Below are 21,549 nucleotides of genomic sequence, written 5' to 3' on the forward strand. Positions count from 1 at the left end.
GCTGTTGTCTAGTGGTGTGGTGCACAGGGGGGGGTTGTATGACGGAACAATGCAGGGAAATACTCTGCATGCATCTGTCATGAATTTTTTAACCCGCATTTTTTTTTAGCACGCATATGCTTTTATACACATACATACACACACGCACAATGTATTTGTGTGTGTGGGGAGGGGGGTGGTAAAGTACAATGTGGTAAAAATCTTGTTGTAAAGGTTGTTTCCCACAGGGGAGTGGAGTGACAGAGGGTGGGAGTAACAGAGGGTGGGAGTGACAGAGGGTGGGAGTGACAGAGGGTGGGAGTAACAGAGGGTGGAGTGGCAGAGGGTGGAGTGGCAGAGGGTGGAGTGGCAGAGGGTGGAGTGGCAGAGGGTGGAGTGGCAGAGGGTGGAGTGGCAGAGGGTGGAGTGGCAGAGGGTGGAGTGGCAGAGGGTGGAGTGGCAGAGGGTGGAGTGGCAGAGGGTGGAGTGGCAGAGGGTGGATTGCAAAATGTGAACCCAGAAAACATGGTATCAGTCCTGGCTTCCCCACTTGACAAAATTGTGTGATCCTAGGCAATTGGTTGATTTCACTTTGCCTCCCATTTCTTCATTACCACATATGAGACCCCCTTAAAATAGAGTTCAGGATGTATCTGTACAAGACCTTCTCTTGTGTTTTATTAAATAAACTATAATGTTCTTTCAATTCTAGAACAACTAAGGCTGCACACAAGGTGCAACTGACAAATGACTTTGCTTTTAGTTCACTAATGGCATTATTTTCAGAATGGGGGCAGCATGAATGTTTCCAAGATCATTGTTTGAAAACAATCACTGCTAATAAATACCTCCCAATGCAGTGATATAATCTGATCTACTAAGGTAAAACGCTCATGCATGCTAATAAAATAAACTCTTTGCAAACTTTAAAAAAGCGTATCCTGTTTTTCCATGTTTAGTGCAAGATGTCTTTAAAACTGAAGGTGCTCCTAAAGATAAGATGTCTAGGACACCATATTTTCTTTAGTTAATGTGTAAATAACATATGCCTGTTTAAAAAGCATCTTTCTGAATGTTCCTGCTGTCAAGTACACAGCAGACCAGTGCTGCTATTCACCAGGGGGGCTCAATTAAAGGTCAAGAGGGCTGCATGCAGCCCCCAGGCCATACTTTGAGTATGCCTGGAGTATGCCTGGAGTAGAGTGTCAGAGTGGAGTGGTGTAGAGGGACGTCTATGGGTCCAGTTTGTGCCTGCACTTTGGCTCTCAACGAGGACGGCAGCGGCGGAGAGGCAGATCCGCCCGCTCTCACGAGTGCGGCCCAACAACGCGGCGCTCTGGATCGAAACGTCGAGGCCAGCTCCCCTTCCCTCTGGCTTCCTCGCTGGCCCCCTATCTCTCAGCGAGGCGGGTGCAGGGACCGCTATGATCTGGCCCATGACCCGGTGAGTGGCTACTACCATCATCTAGCCCGGCGCTACAGTAAAGAACCCTGGGCCTACGGGCGCGCTGGGCCAAGACGATCACCGGCCTGGAGTGGTGGTGAGCCGGACGGAGGGGTGCCGGAGACGGCGGCAGATTACCCGAGTGCCGAGGCCTGTAGTGCGGCCGTCGCGGCTGCACGAACTGGCGCCCCCTGCTGGGCTGTGACTGCAGGGGGGGCATGCTGTAAACGGGGGAGCTTGTCCACCCCACTCTTGCCCTCCAGCTCTGCGACCTTAGGGGCACCCGGAGAGGGACCGCGACTGGTGCCCAGTACCGAAGGAGGCGACTGGGGGCCGTTAGCGCTGCGGCCCTGGAGAGGGCGGCGGCCCGCGCTGGAAAGTGCTCACTCGTGGTCAGCTGCCTGCTGCTGTGCTGTGGACCGCCGGGGGTCTTTGGGCCCTACACCGCACTGGGGCCCCCATATCATCAACAGCCAAGAGAGTGAGAGCCTGGATATGCCCCCCGCTGAAGGCGGTCCGAGAGTTGTCTGGTGCTCGACTCCCTGTGCTGCCGGTTTGGATCGCGGGGGCACTCCACCGCGGTGGTCTGGTAACCAGAGGCCCGACACCCGCTCCGACGAGGAGTTGAACACGTTGCCGCCCACCCTTCATAGTGAAGTGCAGCAGTTGCTGGTGGGACGGCCCCTGGTGTTGGAAGGACTGGGGCGTCACCTGGACCGAGATAGCGGAGATCCTTGCTGGGGCCGTAGGCAACTACCCCACAATACGGACAGGCCGGCACTACTGCACCCTCTGCCGAATACTGGTTGAGTGCTGCTCGCGGCCCGCTCTCCAAAGTCACCAAGACAGACCGCGCAGATCCCCGGTTTGGTTTGGGAGGCGTCTACTACAACTTAGCACCTGGCGCAGGGGAGAAACAGGTGGGACCAGAGCAGAAGGAGACTGACCTGATGATTTCTTTGCCCCCTGGGACCATGACACTATGTTAAAACCCTGTCTGCATGCTCTATAGATCGAGGGGAGGGGCACCCCTGAACCCCCCCACTGAGTGCAGGTCGAGTGCTGCTTGCGGCCCGGGTCCCTAAGCCAATGGGCTAGGCCGTGCAGATCCCCGGCTTGTGGCGAGCGGAAGGATCGACTTTGCAACTAGGGCCACCTGCCCAACGTTCAGTAGCATCCTCTGGACGTTCTGCCTGCTGGCCCCTCCACAGCTTGCTCTGAACCCCCTGTTGACGACTGGCCCCTCCTGACGGACCTGGGTTCCTCGGGACTCTGGCCCTGCTGTGTCAGTCGCTGGCAGGAGTTGGGAAGCATGTCCAAAGCTCGGAACACCAAGGTGAAACCCCTGAAGGACATCTTTGGCCGCGCACAGTCCACACCGAACATGGCAGCGGCAGCGCCAGAACCCGCGACGCCGAAACAGCTTACGGCCTCTGGGGTTAAGCCCATCACGAAAGCATTCCTGGAGTCGCTCTTTCTCACATTCAGGGAGGATATCCAATCGGTAAAAGCCGAATTCACCACAGAACTGAAAGAGGTGCGCCGGGACGTTGACAATATTGGTGAGCGAGTAGCCACACTCGAGGAGAGGAACAATGTCACATCTACGGAATTGACGACGCTGCGGCAGGAGATCATCAGGTTGCAGGACCAGAACGTGGCTTCCAGTCGAAATGCGGATTAGTTTCAGAACAGCCTGCCTCATCCATAAAGACCTTCACACCGGCAAACCTGAGTACTTGGCAAAAAAACTCACTGAAGCCGGCCAGACCAGAAAACTGAAGAGTTCTAACTCCCTCCTACTCATCCCACCAAAAACTAAAAAAAAAAAAACTACAAAAAACTGCAGACCGATCTTTCACTGGAAGCGCTCCCAAAATTTGGAACTCCATTCCCCCTCACATCAGAACCATTCCCTCCTTTGTAGAATTCAAAAGCCAACTCAAAACCTTGTTCCTCAACCGCTCCCTAGGGATTGGATAGCTTGGGGCAACTAGCGGACTTCGAGCTCGGCTCCAGCACAATGACTTCAAAGGACTCAAGAAAAAAGGGTCCTGCACTACAATATTTTGCTCTCTATTTTTGCGTGCCTATATTGATATGTCACTCTACTATCCTGGATCTGATGATTATTTGTCATGTTCCCATTGTAAAGCGCTCCGATACCCCTGGGTCTGGCCAGCCCTATAGAAAACTTCTTAAATAAAATAAACAAATAAACGTAGATATGCAGCTGCATCTGGAGGACATTGAGAACCGGTCCCGTAGACACAACATCCGTATCCGAGGAGTGTGGAATTCGGACTATACAAAGAATTTGTTCGCCTTCTCCACCGGCCTTTTTAAGCATATACTTGGCGACTCCCACGCGGCAGCAATTGTTCTAGACAGAGCGCTCAGGGTGGGACCGCCTCGCAGCTCTCAGGCACCACCGGCAGATATCTTGGTGTGCGTGCAGGACTTCAAGACTAAGGAAGCTATATTATCTAAGGCAATGTCCCTACACCCGATTTCATTCCAGGTCCACTCCCCGGTACTATATCAGGACCTGGCACTGATCACCCTGCAAAGGCGTAGGCAGTTCCGCCCTGTGACCGACCACCTGAGGCAACAGGGGATTTCATACTCCTAGGGGCACCCATTCCGCCTCATCTTCCGATTTAACAACAAACTGCACCAGATGCGCTCGCTGATGGCCGCCGGCCGCCTGCTGGGCCTAGCACCTCCGACGGAGAAGGACAACGCCGAGGGCCCAAGTGAGGGGCCAGATATCACTCTGTCAGGTTGGCAGCGGCAGACAAGAAGGAGGCGCCCGCGGAGAACACCGGCTTCTGAAATCGCTCAGAGCCAGCGAGATGCGCTGGCCACGGCGGCCCTCGCCAGGGATGGCTCGGAGGCCAAATGAAGACCCAGCGTCTGCTTCCACTTTGGGACCCATCTGCTGCGTCTTTGCCGGGTTCGGGAGGGTGGCAGGGAGGGGGTAGTCTCTCCTCATTGAGGTGTGGCGCCGCGGCCAGGGCGACTGACGCTGGAATCTGGGGACCACGGTTCGATCCCCGGCTCCGGCGGCAGGTTAGCCCAGCACCATGTGACTCTGGGCAATAGCTCGCTTAATCTTCCCGACGGCCCCCAGCGCCTAGAGACCCTTACGGGTGATTGTGCGCTTTACAAATGTGGACTTTACAGACTATGAGCCCCTCGTGGTTGTCACTCCTGTTGTTTTGGGACGACTGAACTTTATTGAGAGACTGTTTTTGATTACATTCTGTTTAGGTTAGGGTGGGCTGGATACTTTTTTGGGTGGGGTTTTGGGGTTTGTCCCCTTTCTCCCCTTTCCCCTTTTTTCGCTTGGGTGTTGCCCCGCTCGTCCACCTCCCCCCCCACCCTTGCGGGGCGCCATGTTTTCACCACTTATGTCCTCTGCCTCTCCCCTCTAGGCCTTGGACTTGCATGCAACTCACCTAGGGTCCGACTTCGCCTATTTCACCCTTATGTAACATGTCGCAGGAACCACTTAAGGTACTTATTCTTAATGTCCGTGGTCTTAATAATCCAATCAAACATAGAGCGGTTCTACACTAGCTAGAGCAGTCAACTGCTGATATTTGTCTCTTGCAAGAGACCCACCTCTTCCCCAGAGACCACCACAGAATGAAATCCCGCGCATTCCCCACAGAACTCTATTCCTCTAATTCTTCCAAATCAGCCGGAGTCGCCATCCTAGTATCCCGCTCCTTCTGGGGTAAGGTTCTTCAAAAAGTAGCTGAGATTAGGGGCCGTCTACTTAGTTACCAGTTTCTAGTAGCAGGGGTGTCCCTTATAGTGGGCTCGGTGTATGCTCCTAACGAGGGTCAGGTGACATTTTTCCACAAGGCACTCACAGTGGCTACAGCCAACTCTGAGCAGCGTCTGCTACTAGGGGGAGATTTAAACGTAGTCTTCGACAACATCGCTGACCGTTCCTGTCAACGCACCTCACAAGTTGGAGCTCTTTGCCAAGTTGAACTAGATCGTGTGCGAGAGCTAGGCCTAACAGACATGTGGCGACACTTTCACCCTCGTAGCCGAGCTTACACATATTACTCAGGGGCACACAAAACATATGCTAGGCTCGATTACCTTCTTAGCTCCTCCCTTTTGCAAACTATGGCAACGGACACTGAGATCCTCACCGCATCCCTTTCCGATCACTCTCCCGTCATGGCCACCTTTCACTTGCCTCACACCCTCCCACCGCTGAGATACTGGCGCCTGCGAAACACGTTATTGGACCGGACTTCCACAGTTACCCAAATTAGTACTGCTATCAAGAACTTCCGGACCACAAACGCTAACCCTGACACATCCCTGGTGACGCAATGGTCTTCCCTTAGAGCCGTCCTGCAGGGGTAGTTCATCGCCATATCCGCGGCCGAGAATGTAGAGCGCAGCCGAAAGCGAGCTGAACTGTCTAAACGGGTAGCAGAATTAGAACAGATGCATCAGCGTACAGAGGCGAAAAAAAACAGATGCATCAGCGTACAGAGGCGAAAAAAAACAGATGCATCAGCGTACGGGGGCGAAAAGGGCTTGGCGTTAACTCTTTGTGGAGCGAAAACAGCTCGCAGCGCTAGATCAGGACAAGGCAGAGTTCTCCGCCCTCCGCCTCTGGCACGCTTATTACGCCTGCGGTAATAAATGCGGCCGCCTCCTGGCCCATAAACTACGGGAGGCGAGACAGCGACAGGGAGTACATGCTATTCGGGACTCGGGGGGGGAGGTGGGGGGCAAGCTCACCTCGGAGGATGCTGACATAGCCGAGGCCTTTTGGGATTTCTAAGCAATCTTGTACTCGGGTGATTCCCTTGATGCCCTACATAGCTCTGACTACCTTGACGCCACGACATTGCCAGCGCTCTTCGAAGCGCAAGCTGACAACCTAGACAGTGATATACGAACGGAGCAAGTTATCGCCACCATCTCACGCCTCCGGCTCGGGAAATCACTGGGACTCTGCAGCGTTCTATAAGACCTTTTGTGGCCAAATTGCCCCCCTGCTGCTAGACCTCTGTAACGCCTTTGCATACACCGGAGTGATCCCTAGGGAAATGCTAGAGGCGTCTATAGTGTTCATCCTCAAGCCTGGTAAGGACAAGACCCTATGCAGCGGCTACAGGCCTATTTCTCTTTTGAATATTGACATAAAGCTTTACACAAGCATTTTAGCGACCCGCCTGGCGCCGTTTCTGCCCCAACTAGTTAAACCAGACCAAGCAGGGTTCATACCACAAAGACAGACCAGCGATAAAACTAAGAGAGTTCTGCACCTTATTGAAAAGGCTTCTCGCACCACAGAGGAATACATGCTACTGCCCATTGATGCAGAAAAAGCGTTTGATAGGGTGCACTGGCCCTATCTTGAGCAGGTCCTGTCTAGGTTCGGCTTCGGGGACAAAATGCGCACACACATTGAATTGTCATCACTCACCGTACGCCACAGTCTGTGTAAACGGCCAGACGTCATCCCGTTTCCCCATAAGCAGAGGTACGAGGCAGGGGTGTCCTCTTCCCCCCCCCTCCTCTTTGCGCTCTATATGGAGCCGCTAGCACAACGCATACGGCAACACCCCCTCATTTCTGGGATCAGGTTCGGTGGAGACATTCATACAGTCAGCCTCTATGCGGACGATCTTCTCCTTTCCCTCTCTGATCCCGTTCAAACATTGAGGGCGCTCTTCACTGAATTGCATAGCTGCGCACAGGCTTCGGGGTTTAAGATTAATATGGACAAGTCCACCGCCCTCGACATCTCCCTCACTCCACACACGCTGCCCCACATTCGGGAAGAACACCCAATGCAATGGTCCTCCTCTACCATACCATATTTAGGAGTACAATTGGGAGCCACGATCCCTGCAACTATTGCAGCCAACTACGACCGACTTCGTACCCACATCCGTACGGAACTGGATCGATGGACACATCACACTTTATCTTGGCTTGGTCGGATAGCGGTGATCAAGAGGACCATACTCCCCCAGATCCCATACCTTTTTCAGACCCTCCCTTTGCGTCCCCCGGCGGGTTGGATCCAACACACCCAATCAGATCTTGCCCGTTTTATTTGGCAGGGCCACAAACCCGATTCAAGCATGCCATAGCGATTTTGCACCCTGAGCGGGGGGAGGGAGTCCCCGACCTACAACTATACTTCTATGCTGCTCAGCTTCGTTACTTGGTGGAGTGGAGTCGCCTTGAGTCCGAGAAACACTGGTTATTCCAGGGTCAGGCGGTGGCCGTTGTGCCCGTGCAAGGTCTTCCCTTCCTCCACAAAACACATGGGCCGCCCAATCTCTATGCTTCCTACATCACGAGTACCACGATGGAGTGCGATCAGCCACGACACATGAACTTACGACATTCCCCTCCCCACTCACACCACTCTTCAACAACCCATACTTCCATCCCGGCACAACCCCTAAAGCCTTTACGCACTGGCGATCCACCCCTTGTAGAGCGCTGGGTCACCTGTTTGATCTGGAGAGAATCATTCCATTCCCACGACTTCGTACGGATTACGGAATGCCCGAAACAGAGCGGCTGTCTTACCTACAGCTTAGACGCTGGGTCCTCCAACCACAAATCGAACCTGGCGCTCAGAGGTTCTTAACTACATATGAGAAGTGGCTTGTTACCAGATCGTCCGACAAGAAACTAATCTCGGCTCTTTACAAGCACTTACTGCTCACTACAGTCTACACGCACAATGCAGGGCGGGAACGATGGGAGAGGGACCTAGGACGCACCCTAACTCAAAAAGAATGGGACAGTATCTATTACAGGGCTAGGCATTCAGCATACCACATAGGCTTCACCGAGACATTGACTAAGGTGGTGACTTATTGGTACTACACGCCTGAGCGTCTCCATCAATTTGATCCCTGTCAGAGTGCTTTGTGCTGGAGAGGTTGTGGGGAGGTGGGCACACTGGAACATCTCTTGAGGAGCTGTAAACATATCCAACCGTACTGGTCCCAAATTTTAGACAAAATTTACTCTCACCTAGACACGCAACTCCGAAGCTTCCCAGCCTATGTCCTTTTAGGCCTACCCAATCCACTGATGTACCCGGCTAAGTCTCGACGAGGTCGACTGATCGCAATCGCCTTGGGGGCAGCTAGCCAGAACATACTTGCGCACTGGCGATCTCCCTAGCCTCCCCCGCATTCAGGATGGCTACAGAGGCTGTGGGTGATACTGGGGATGGAGAAATTGACTCTCACTCCAGAGGGCAGGGGATCGGCGTTCCCAGAATTATGGCGCCCTTTCCCAACGCTGCTTATAACAGAATTCAGAGAACTCACCTGCCCTAGATACCCAAGATTACTGCGTCTGGCAGACACGTCAATCCCACAGGAGAATCCTAAACGCAAGACCCATAGACCGCGATGAATCACATCATGTCTCGCATTTTCAGAGTTCCCTTCCAACTGTATTTACCCTGGTGGACGAGGGGAGGGGGGTGGTGTTGGGTGAGTAGTTGGGGGTTTTCTTTTCCTTTCGCTGTCATCGTATTGTTTCTCTCCGCACTAAGATCTGTTTACTCTTAGGCCCGCTCCAAGCATTTACTGAAGTAATATTGCCCACCGCGGCACTTGTTGTCTGTATCTAACTGCTCCTGAGAGCCGGGGGCCATGTGCTCTGTTTTGTTCTCTGTTTTTGAATCAATAAAAAGATTTAAACTATAAAGTACAGAACACTTGTAATCTATTTTCTTTGTTCCACTTACCTTTCCTGAGCCAAAGACTGCTTCCTGAGCATATCTAATGAGGCACTCCTTGCAGAACAGGTGGCCATCTGCACACTGTGTCAGCTCTTCAAATGCAAACTCTCCATAGCAGCAGCGACACTCAATCATCTGGCCATCCTACAAAACACAAAGACAAAAAATGAATTTAACAATCCTGAATATCAAGTAGCGGCCTAGCCATCACGTGCACAAATGCACGCACAATTGCACTTCCGAGAAACAACAATTAACCCCCAAAAATGTTTCTCTGATAAACCAAAAAAGCCATTTAATGCTGTTCTAATTCGGCTTACACTTACCCATTTACTTTCAACATCAGTAGAATAAAAAAGAAAGCAAAAAAGACAGTACCAGTGAATAGGTTAGCAAAACTTGAATGTAGGCTTAGAACAACAAGGTGGGTGAGATTTCTTCACAGGCAGTATGCTGTCCTGTTTATTTAATAAGTATTTACTAGTTTGTGGTTTAAAAAAGTATTGCTGTAGCCACTGTGGCACCACTCCTAGATGCACTGATTACAGTACGTTCAGGGAGAGCTACGCAATGTCCAGAACACCACAAGGCTAGTCAACCCATATCACCCATATAATGAACTGGTGGAGTTGATTTTCACACACAGCACAGCCTCATGACTGGCATCCACTCGATTAAAAAGCACTATTTTATTATGCTGTATCACACCTGTAGAAAGGTGGAGTATTATGTGATGATGCTGGTTAGGCTTCACCATGTAATATTCTCACAGACCATAAAGATTGTCCTTGGATTCACAATAATAAATCCTTAGGTGAGTCCAGGTAGCGTGGCAAAGAGCAGTCAGGCTTTACTAGAGCAACATGTGTGTAGTATCTTCTCCATGCTGTCGTTTGCGCGCGGACACTCTGTGATGTCAAAGCTAGCGCTGATCTTTGGCTCGCGCTGTAACACACAGAGAAATGACAGTTAGGGTTTGGCGATTAGATCTGTGGTGCTGTGCGTGGACGCACTTAGGCCCTGTCTGTGGGATCAGCACTGTACTTACTCAATAAATACTTCTGGACGGCCACTTTCCGGAGTCCTGACGTTACTACCGTATTTTCCGGCGTATAAGATGACTTTTTAACCCCTTAAGATTTTCTTGAAAGTCGGGGGTCGTCTTATACGCCGGGTGCCAAAGTTGACGGTATGTTTTCATGCGTTTTTTACATAGCGCGGACTTCAGGTGTCAGACCGCTTCTCCGAAAATAAAACAGACAGCGCCGAAGCACCTAAGATGGCGGCCCGACTGCGTTTTTTTACATAGTGCGGACTTCACCCGAAGGTGTCAGACCGCTTCTCAATAGGAAATGCTTAGGGAACAAACACAAGAACGAACGTTACGTAGGCGATGGTGGCACTGTGGAAGTATACACACTGAAAGCGGGAAATAAATTATGGTACCGGTAATCATGCGCATCCAACTGCTTGCACATCCTGAGGCAGACGAGGCAACAGGACGAGGCAGCAGGACGTCCAAAAATAAACGGCAGCGCCGAAGTACCTAAGTTGGCGGCCCCCACTGTGTTACAAGTCTGACACGCCCCCTCTACATGTGCTGATCCCTCTCCTTCCATAAATCTCACGCTCATCGGAAGGAGAGGAGCGTCAGTACCACATGATCTCCTCAGTCCATGAACATAGAAAGGGGACTGTAGAATGTTCCTAATGGCAGTTTTGCAGCAGTTCTTTCTTTCAGTACATTCCTAATGTATTACAAAACACACTACTAAGGTACATTTCTTTTTAAGGTTTTGTTGAATTCTTACATAAGGTAGGTACCTTCTTTTGACACACCTCAAATGCACTATACAGTTTAATAAAGAAAGGAGATGCTTGGAGAGGGCCTGTAGTGTGAGCACAGAGTTTGTATGCCGTGTATGCAGTGTGCACAGGAACGACCGGTACCAGTACCAGTAGAGCACTTGCCGTGATTGGCTGGTTGTTGCAAACAGGAAAGGCAGTCTGGTTAGCAGATATTTACATGTGGTGGTGAAGACAGTACAGCACCAGTACATACAGTACAGTAGGCAAATGGCTGACAGTCAAGAAGCCATCATGGCTCCAGCAGCAGCATGAAGAAAGAAATATGAAGCCAGTTACAAACTTAAAGTTGTAAATTTTGCCATGGAACATAAGAACTGTGCTGCTGCAAGACAATATGGAGTAACAGAAAAGATGGTTCGGGCCTGGAAAGCAAATGAAAAAGCATTAAGGAGTATGCCAAGGGGTAAGTGTGCATTAAGAAGAGGCACCCCACATTGGCCAGAACTCGAAAAACATGTAGCAGACATGGTGAATGAGCATCGCCAAAGCAGTTATGTAGTGACACGAAATAAAATACGTTTGTTTGCACTTCAGTGGGCCAAATCTAACCCAGATCTCAGCAACAGATTTAAGGCCACTGTATCCTGGTGTACTAGATTCTTGGGAAGGCATAATCTGGTATTGAGGCAAAAGACGAAAATTGCACAAAAATTACCTGCAGATCTTGATGCCAAAATACATAGTTTCCATCGCTACGTTATTAAGCTGCGCAATGAACATGGCTATGCGCTAAGTAGTATCGGAAATATGGATGAAACTCCAATGAATTTTGATATGGTTGCAAACAAAACTGTCCATCCAAAAGGTGAAAAAACTATTTTAATAAAAACAACAGGACATGAGAAGTCCAGTTTTACAGTGGTACTTGCATGCACAGCTGATGGCGCCAAACTGAGACCAATGGTTATTTTTAAAAGAAAAAATGCCGAAACTCAAGTTTCCTGTTGGTTGTTTTGTACATGTGAATGAAAAAGGCTGGATGGATGAAGAAGGGGTAAAGCTATGGCTTGATAATGTATGGAGCAGGCGACCAGGTGAACTTCTTCAAAAACGTAGTCTACTGGTGTGGGATATGTTCAGGGCTCATTTAACTCCCAGCACCAAGCAAAGACTGACAAGAATAAAAACAGATGCTGCAGTTATTCCTGGAGGATTGACATCGTTGGTACAGCCACTGGATGTGTGCCTAAACAAGCCATTTAAAGATCGCATTCGAGAACAGTGGGATGAGTGGATGGTTAGCGGTGAAAAAACATTCACAAAAGGAGGAAACATGCGTGCTCCACAGTTGGATGTTTTGTGCAAGTTTGTCATAAAAGCCTGGAATGATATTGATGCAGAAACAGTCATAAAGTCTTTCAAGAAGTGTGGCATATCAAATTCATTAGATGGTATGGAGGATGACTTCTTGTGGCAAGATGAAGAGGAAGCCGAAGCCGAGACCACACCATCTGATACGGAATTACCAGATCCATACGATGACTGCTTCACAGATGTACCACAACATCTCATTGATTTACTTATGAGATCAGATGACGAAGAGGAGGATTTTGAAGGCTTTTAAAGGGAACGTTGGCAAATCCTGTAAAAATCGCTTGGAGTTTAATCCACTTGCACTGTTTTATGTTTACCTTACATGTTTGATGACAAACAGCCTTATGTTTATAAGTGACTGTTTTTCATATGGTTCTAAATAAAAATATCGGGACTAAAGCAATATTCTTTATACAACCAATTTGTTTGAGTTCAGTCTTTGAGTGTGTACAATAAACGCTTAACACTGTCCTCTGATAAAGCCTTACTGCTCACCTACACGGAGGACTAGAATCACTAATAACCCCAAAATAAATTCTCAAAATGGCTATGCAGGACTGCGTTGGACTGCGCTGGAAGTGGGGGTAGTCTTATACGGCGAGTATAGCACGAAACCTACATTTTATCAAGAAAAGTAGGGGGTCGTCTTATACGCCGGGTCGTCTTATACGCCGGAAAATACGGTAAATTCTTTGTGGCGACGATCTTGAATGTGCAAGTAGTGACAAGGCGTTGCAGATTTTCAACCCCCCTTTGACTCCCATTCCTTTGCCCAACAATCCATGGGGAAAAATGGGTATTGATGTTTTAGGACCTTTCCATGTTTTACCTCACCAGTCACGTTTCACCATAGTTTTAGTCGACTACTCGAAGTGGCCTGAAGTTACATTTGTTGCTAAGGCAGACTCAAAGGAAATTGTAGAATTTTTTTAAAGATATTTTTACGTGGGAGGGATTTCCCAAAACCATAGTCTCTGACAATGGTGTTCAATTTGTTTCTTCTGAAGTGGACGCATTTTTAAAGGAATCTTCCATAAGTCATCTCAAGAACTCTCTCTATCACCCACAAACCAATGGTTTGGTTGAATGCTTACACAGGGTGATTGGTGATTGCATACGATGGGCAATTTCACACAAAGTTATACCCATAACGGTGAGGACCAAGCTGTGGTTTTACAGAACCACACCACACTACTTTCCTTGATATTTTCCGATTCTCTACAGTTTATAAAATAACTAAATAAGTCCTAAACATGCATCTAAACACTGCATCTTGAGACCAAAGACCACAAAACTGAAAAAAGCAGAAGGAAGAAGGGACAATGTTTAGTGACATCCCTAAACAACAAAACTCAAGCACAGTAATGTTAGCCCAGTCTTTCTTGATGCTACCTTGTATAACAAAGTTACATTGTTTTGGCCCCTTCAGGAACTAATAAACATTACTCTTTCACTCATCTTTACCTTTCTTTGAATGCACATATTTTGTGGTTGCAAATGTGTTTTTTCAGTGTTTATATTTTTACACCAGTGATGGCTATAATTCCTTTCGGTGGGGATTTATCCGTTATTATAGGTTTAAACCTAAAACCAGATAGCCTACATATATTATAAATAGTGAATTGACCTTGCCAAAAATGGTGAGGGCACAGTTCAGTTCTAACAGTTTACACTACTCCTGCAGCCTGCAATGTGAGGTCTGCTTTGAGTAGTTTACTTGGGTCACTCAGGGTGGCACTAACAGTGCTTCCGGCCCTGGTGACCCCTTTAACACCCATGCCCTGGGTACCATATACTAGGAACTTAAAAGAAGGTTGGAGTATTTTGCCGATTGGGGTTACCAATTCACATATATCAGTTTTATGGAGATAGAACTGGCACTGTTGCCTGGGCAGATGTTCCAGTGCACTTTCACAGTGATCACCTTCATCACTGGAGTAAAAAGTGTGTGAAGGGGATGACTATACAAAAAGGGCCTTTTCCCACATGACCTGTTCCGCATGGTTGACATTTGATGGCCGCATCACACTGCATGCAGTTGATGTCCTTCTATTCCTCTCTGAACACAAGACAAGACTAGCCTACGCTCCTAAAAGCTCTATGCATAGGCCTCCGGTCTACAGGTTAATCATGCAAAGTCCCGTTTCATCCCTCCTGAGAATGTGTCAAGTGGCAGACCACCATACCAGTGCTGCATTTGACATTCTGATACCTGGGCATCCACGCCGCAATCCTTCCTGAGCTGACATGAAATATTAATTTTACTCCTCTGATCTGAAGGATGAATACGGACCCGAAGAGGTGGCAAACCCTGCCCGCTCAACGGGATGGGGATGATTGCTCTCTACAAAATGATGATACTATCAAAGTTTGTATATCTTTTTCAAAATTTCCTGCAGTTGATACCCTGACAGTGGTTCAGGGAGATGGACTCCTTGCCGACCTCCTTTCCCTGGCACAAGCCCAGGACGCAACTGGCTCTTACGAGCTGTCAACGGGCACCATATGATGGCGGTTTGAGCATGGTTAATTTATGCCTCTACTACTTAGCAACTCAGGTTCTGGTTGTAACTGACTGGCTTAACAGGGGTGGCCAGATCCAGCTTATAGGGTGGAACAGATGTTGCTGAAATTTGAGGTTGTACTGGTAATGCTTTACGGTGGCAGAATCCCCAAGAACCTACCAGACAAGACCCGAATTATCTTTCTAAGCTGGCGCGTAGCATTACGACACTCCGGTTGGAACTCCAAACTCAGTCAACAAACTCCATTATGGAGGGGGAGGTGGTCATGCAATACAGCTGGCCTGGAAGGATTTACTCACTGGGATACCATTGGCATTTCCCAGCTGGCACCCAAATATGCTCATTTCAAGAACTTCAGTCAATCTATGCCCTATCACATATACAATTTCATAGGTACTTCAATTGCGGCATGCACTGCAAAAAACATTTCTCCGGTCACAACACTCCCTGAATTCAGTACGCTAGAGGCCAAAATCCTATGGGTGCGCTATTAAAACGGGGTATTTCCCAGATCTAAAGCACATTGGTCATGAAAGCACCCAACACTCTGGCGCACCTGCAGATTCCATGGGAGGAGAGGGTAGGACAACTAGAGGTTGACAATTGGCTCTAGACTATGGCTGGTGCAGACATCCTACCTTCACGATGCCTACCTCTCCCCCAGCTGATTCCAGAAGGCATGCCCTTTCCGAAATGTTTCAGACATCCATATGCTCCTGCAGATTACTATCATATGGTCTGGACTTGTCCTGTTATTGTGAACTACTGAACCGCAATGACTGAGGAACTGTCGGAGGTGCTGGGATGGGAGGTGGAACTCTCACCAAAGTCGTCCTTCCAGGTAATTTTGAGAGCACGGAGGGCACGAGGGCTGATCATGCACTGCTTGGTGTGGCCACTATGTGGCCAAAAGAGTGTGTAGATGGAAATCTTCAAGCCTGCCCTTGAGGTCTCAGTGGCGTTGTGGAGTGGACTGGGGTGCCCAAAAGAAAAAACTGGTATATGAAGCCAGTGGGTGCCCCAAAAAGCATGCCAGGATCTGGAATAAATGGTGGGACCAACTTTGGTCTGGGCTCACTATAATAGGTGTATGATGGATGTTTCCACCCCGGTGCTCTTATTTTAATTTTATTTATTTTGAAGTTTTTATATAGCGCTAGCTCCACCCGAGGGTATCGGAGCGCTTTACATCATCGATGGAAGTACACAATAAAAAACAATCATGGTAGTTGACCAAAACGGGTTATATAGGTGTTAAAACCAATACAAAATACAGGGAATAATATAGGGAAACAATAGTGATTAAAGGCACATATAGGAAGAGATAGAGCAGCAAGTTGCAGGAACCAGAATGTTATTGTAAATAGGAAATTTAATAGAATGTCAAGGAGGATTCAAAGGACATAGATAGTAGGTAGTGGGTGGTAAAGACAGGGGGAGGGGGGGAAAGGGAGGCGACAAGAGGAAAATGGGGGGGTGAATGGGGGAAGGGTGAGTAGTCGAAGGAGGGAGGAGGAGAGGTTGTCAGAAAGGAGATCCGGGATTTAGTTCCCCCAAAATGGAGTGAGAAAAAGAATTTTAAGGTCTTCTTTGAATCTGGGGTAGGAGGGGTTGCATCGAAGGTCTTTGGGTGGGGCATTCCTAATGGTTGTGGCCTTACCAGAGAAGGAGCGGGCTTTTGAAGCAGCTTTTTGAGTAGGGGGGAATGAGAAGGAGAGTGTTGGAGCTTCTCAATGTTCGGGTACAGCCAGCTTTTTTAAGTCTAGTTGAGAGGTAGGATGGGGTCTTCTGGTGAAGGGCTTTGTGAGTAATACAGGCAATTTTATAGGAGGATCTGCCTTCAATGGGGAGCCACTTGAGGGACTTGAGGGCAGGGGAGATGTGGTGCAAGCGTTTACAGTTTGTTGTTAGCCTGGCGGCAAGGTTGAGAACAGATTTGAAGGGGGCCAGGTGGATTTTGGAGGTGCCAGAGAGAAGGGCATTACCATAGTCTATGTTGGATAGAACAAGAGACGCACAAGGTACTTACCTTCGGTAACGATATATCTGTAAGAAACAGTAGTTAGTGTTACCGTAGAATATCCCCAGGTGTCAGACTGGATCCGGAAAGTTTTCGTCAGCAGTACCCCTGCGCGTCACTAGGCGTTGAAGTTCTGTGATTTTGCGTGCTTTTAAAGTGCACGACTTTCTTTTCTAAACATGGGTTTTTGCCATCTGTTGTGACTGCCATCTGGTGTTGCCTTTTACGTAGGCCTCAGAAGTTAGTCTGCGAGCAAAGCAGTCTGACCTTTTGTGGGTCATGTGTACATTAACTAAGGTTTCCTTCGTGCGCTGGAGTTAATTTCAGAAGCTGGCCTTTCACCTGGAATTGACCCTGCCAAGCCAATTTCCCTGCAAGATCGTTATCCACTTTCCCAATCACCATTCAAGACATTTGTTAACTTTTAAGTTTCTTTACGTTTCTGTTATCTTGCACATTATCTGAAACTACTTTTCTTTACTGTTTCTTCATTTCATGGGTTACGCTTTCAATTAAGGGTTTGTCCGGGCCTTCCAGATTATTATTTAGATATGCCTAAATATTAACTTGTGGGTTGGGACACTGTAAAATGAGCTTTACTATATGATGCTGTGTGATGTCATGTATTTTCTATTGGTTGAATTTTGGTGCAGGGGCGTGCATTTTAAATGTACCTTTTTGTGTATAAATAGGGATATCTCGCCTTAGTAAAATTGAGCAGTTTCTTGAGTTGTACACCGTGTGGTATTGCTGGGATTTCTGCTACTAGCTGCAGCTAATAAATTTGATCTCTGACACCACCTAGAAGTATTCCGTGTCTCTGTATACCAAGGCAAGGGAACCTAGAGGACTTTGGGCGTGTCCCGGGCACCGCTGGGTACTTGAAATCCCAGTTCTTCAGTTGGCGCGGCCAACGTGGGACGACTTCAGTGGTACCGGTCCAAGCCCGAAGATTGCGAGGAGCCACGTGAGGAAATTCTGGAGGAGGGCCCCCACTTCATCGACCCCTGCATGTCGACGTGGACCAAAGGTCTTTTCTGCGAGGCTTCCCGCTTTCCAACGGCTACGAAGGACTGCTGCCCTGACTGTCACCTGGTCTTGGACCCTCCAATTGATGTTTGTAAAGCGAGACGATAGACGGTCTTCTGGTGGCGTGACAGATATTTGGTTAAGTATAAGTGGGTCGCTCCCACGACTTTGTTTGTTTTCTTGGTTTTGATTTGGCTGCTGCAGTACCCAAAGCCGAAGGGCTTGTATATTTACGAGTGTATCATTTTTTGATTCCCTTTGACGTTTGAAACCAGACTAGTGAGCAAGATGCTTGGTCTTGGTAAATTTGGTAATTGGTTTGTTTGTGGTAGTCACAGGGATTCCCGATTGGAGGATTCATGTCTGATACCTCCGGTTGGAACTCCGACTTATGAGCTCTATTCAAAACACGGAGTGGGCCCTATTACTTATAATGAAGTATGGGTCCGCTACACTAAAAAGGATGGTGTTTTGCAATGGCCCCCACATGGTAGTTTTGAAACAGAGATTTTAGACAATCTAGAAGTTAAGCTATTTAAGAAGAAAGCCCGGCCGGCAATGTTTGACTCTTTCCGCCTTTGGCGTAAGGAAGCCAAACAGAGAGAAATTAAACAAGCAAAGAGAGATAGGAAAGATAAGAATACGTCAGTACTACAAGCTGCTAGACAGTTTAAGGAAGATGGAGAAGAGCGTGCGAGTGAAGTTTTAGATAGACAGCGTTGTATGGCCATAGATAAATGTTATCCGGCCTTGCCGTCTTCTCCTCCGAAAGTGATGGAAGACCCTTTGATCTCTCATTTACTGAGATTGCCTCCTCCCTATGTGCAGGGTGCTACTGCGCCTCTATTACCCCCGGTTGTTCCACCCTTTGTTGTTCAACCTCCTGCTGTTGTTCAGCCACCCGGTGCTCCACAGATGGTTTTGCCGCCTCCTGCGCAACCCATTCTAGGGTCGCCAGCTTTGCTACCAGCTTTGCCTCAAACTCCTTTGCCTTCTGCTTCTTCGATTTCTACTGTTCTTGTCCCTACATCTTCCTTGCCTCAGAATACTTATTCTCCTGTTCTTATGTCTGCTTCTTCTCCTTCTGTTCGAAAACGAATGACTGAAACTGTTTCTAATTTGTTGTCACCATTGTTTGGGTCACTGAATATGACCCCTGTTTCGGAACGTAGACAGAGTCGTAGTCAGCTTCCTAGTTCTGAAGAACGGACAGTGTTGGATTTGTTGGCTCGTAGGTGGATTTTAAATGCTCCGAGGTATGATTTGCCAGCAGTTATGGATGTTTTCTTTCAGTGGGAACCGCCTAAACAAAGGTATGTATTTTGATGTAATGTGTACTTTTCTGCGTCAGGAATGGGAAGATGAGTGGGGTCCGATTCCGCAGGATGTGCTCGATGTTCAGTCAGAGTTTGCTAAAGGAATGATAGTGGAATCTGATGTTACAGATGCCGTAGAGACGATACTTGCTTTTAGATCTAGGCTTTCGCCTCAGACATTGTATGAACCGGATTCCTCTGTTAGGAGGAAAGTGAAATATTATCCTATGAGAGAAGTTCCTCCTGTATGGAAAGAAGCAGTTCAGGCTAATGTAAATCAGGGTATTCAGGCCGCTCCGGCTCATTTTCAGAGAGTATGGGTACATGTCCCTTGGAAGAGAGAAGAGGTCTTGGCTCTTAAGCAGACCTTACCTGACCCTCGTAAGAATCCTGCTGGTTATTACAAGGAGTTGTCCCAGACAGTTGAAGCGTGTATTATGAATTTAGCTGACATCGATATGTTGATGGGTAATGTAGTCCCTCAACCTTTGTGGGCGAAGATTCGTCATGAGAATCATGCTGCTGAATTAGGTGATACCTGGGCGAATATTGTTGCTGCAGATGGTAGACAGGAGGGAGGTGCTAAACCTGAACCTCTAGTTTCAGAATTACCAGGTAGAATTATTAATTTGATGAAAACGATGATGCCCGCTTTACGAGTGAATTGGGATAAGTTAGCAGCATGTAAGCAGAAGAAAGACGAGAGTGTATCTGATTTCTTCACTAGGTTTGAAGAGACGTTTATTGATCATAGTGGTCAGGATAGGAGTACGGAGGGTGGTCAAAGGTTGTTTGTGGATACATTTGTCTTTAATTTGCTTCCCGAACTTTCTAATAAGTTAAAGGACTCAGAGTTCATGGGCTGTCTCTTCGTCGGCCCAGATATTGGCTACTGCACAATATTACGAGAATAGGGATAAAGATGAGAAGGATAAAGTGGAGAAGAAAACTAAAGAGTTAAAGACGAAAGTTCTTTTGCAGCATGCTTATCCGCCTCGTCAGAATCAGCCTCAGTTTCAGCAGCCTCAACAATTTCAGAGATTGTTACAGAAGCCTGAGCCCTATGCTCCGCGATTCTTTCCTGGTCCTAATCAGTGTGCTTATTGCAGAGAGGAAGGTCATTACAAGAATAGTTGCCCGGCTTTGTTACAGCGTGCGAATGGTGTATCTGGTCAGAGAGGTCATGGTAGTTTTCAGCAAGCTCCTAGGGGTAGGGGACGTGGTGTGTTTCCCCAGAATGAGCGTTCCTCTTCCCTACAGAATTCTGCGAATTATTTTGACAGACAGAATGTTCCGAGTGGTCAGTCTGCCCAGTATTATGTTGAGGATTACTATGTCGAAGGTGAGAGTTCTGGTTATAATGCCAAGAACAAAGTGAGGGAGTAGTGTCAGTTCCAGTAGATCAGAGTGGACCTTATGTTGAAGTGATTACATCAGGTGTGGTAGAACCTTTTCTTTTGGATACTGGTGCGATGAAGAGTTCTATTATGCACTCTAATCTTTCTGGCGCACCTTTGTCTGGCTTGCCCAATGTTTCAGTAGGATTTTCAGGCGCCCCAGTTCGTAATCCGGTTTCTAGTCCTTTGTCCCTTTCCATTGGCCCTTGTGAATTGGAAGCTCCACTTATTTTAACGACTGGTTGTGGTGAGAATCTGTTGGGTTTGGACTTGCTGAAAAGATTGTATGCGACATTGCATTGTTCTCCTTCAGGAGTACAACTTACCCTTGGTAAGAAAGTGATTTCTCCAATGTATTTGTCTAAGGATTGTTTGCCACTGGAATTGCGTTCGCTTCCTGATACACTTTGGGCCACAGGTCCAAATGATGTTGGTCTTTTGCAGATTCCTCTGTATGTTGTTACCCTTAAGTCGAATGCTAGGCTACCTCGTATTCCTCAAATACAAGATCTCGAGTGATGGTGAGAGCTTTTTTAGCGATTGTCTATGATCTGGTTGAGAAGGGTGTAGTTGAAGAAACGAGAGGTAATGTGTGTAACAGTCCTGTTTTGCCTGTCCTTAAACGTACTGATGCTTCTCAGCCACCTGTGTACCGGTTTGCGATCGACCTTCGAGAGGTCAATAAGATAGTCGTGCCACAGTTTCCTGTGGTGCCTGATATCACTGCTTTGTTGACTTTGATTCCTGCTTCGGCAGCTTGGTTTTCTGTCATCGATTTGAAGAATGCTTTCTTCAGTATTCCTATTGCTGAGGAGAGCAGGGATATTTTTGGCTTCTCATTAGGAGGCCGAAGCTTCCGGTTTAAGAGAGCTCCCCAAGGTTATTGTGAAAGTC

At 48.0% G+C, this 21,549-nt stretch overlaps 1 protein-coding gene across 4 annotated transcripts in view; it reads right to left on the reverse strand.

Moving 5' to 3' along the window:
• Positions 1–21,549, reverse strand: part of RNF216 (ring finger protein 216) — an 853,926-nt gene that overhangs the window by 376,996 nt on the left and 455,381 nt on the right. For all 4 annotated transcript variants that reach the window (XM_078665045.1, XM_078665046.1, XM_078665043.1 and 1 more), the window contains one exon: positions 9,192–9,329. In XM_078665045.1, coding sequence (XP_078521171.1) covers positions 9,192–9,329 — 138 coding nt within the window. The remainder of the gene's footprint in view (positions 1–9,191; positions 9,330–21,549) is intronic.

This window comes from Lissotriton helveticus, chromosome 10 (assembly GCF_964261635.1).
Source record: "Lissotriton helveticus chromosome 10, aLisHel1.1, whole genome shotgun sequence".
NCBI classification, from domain to species: Eukaryota; Metazoa; Chordata; class Amphibia; order Caudata; family Salamandridae; genus Lissotriton; species Lissotriton helveticus.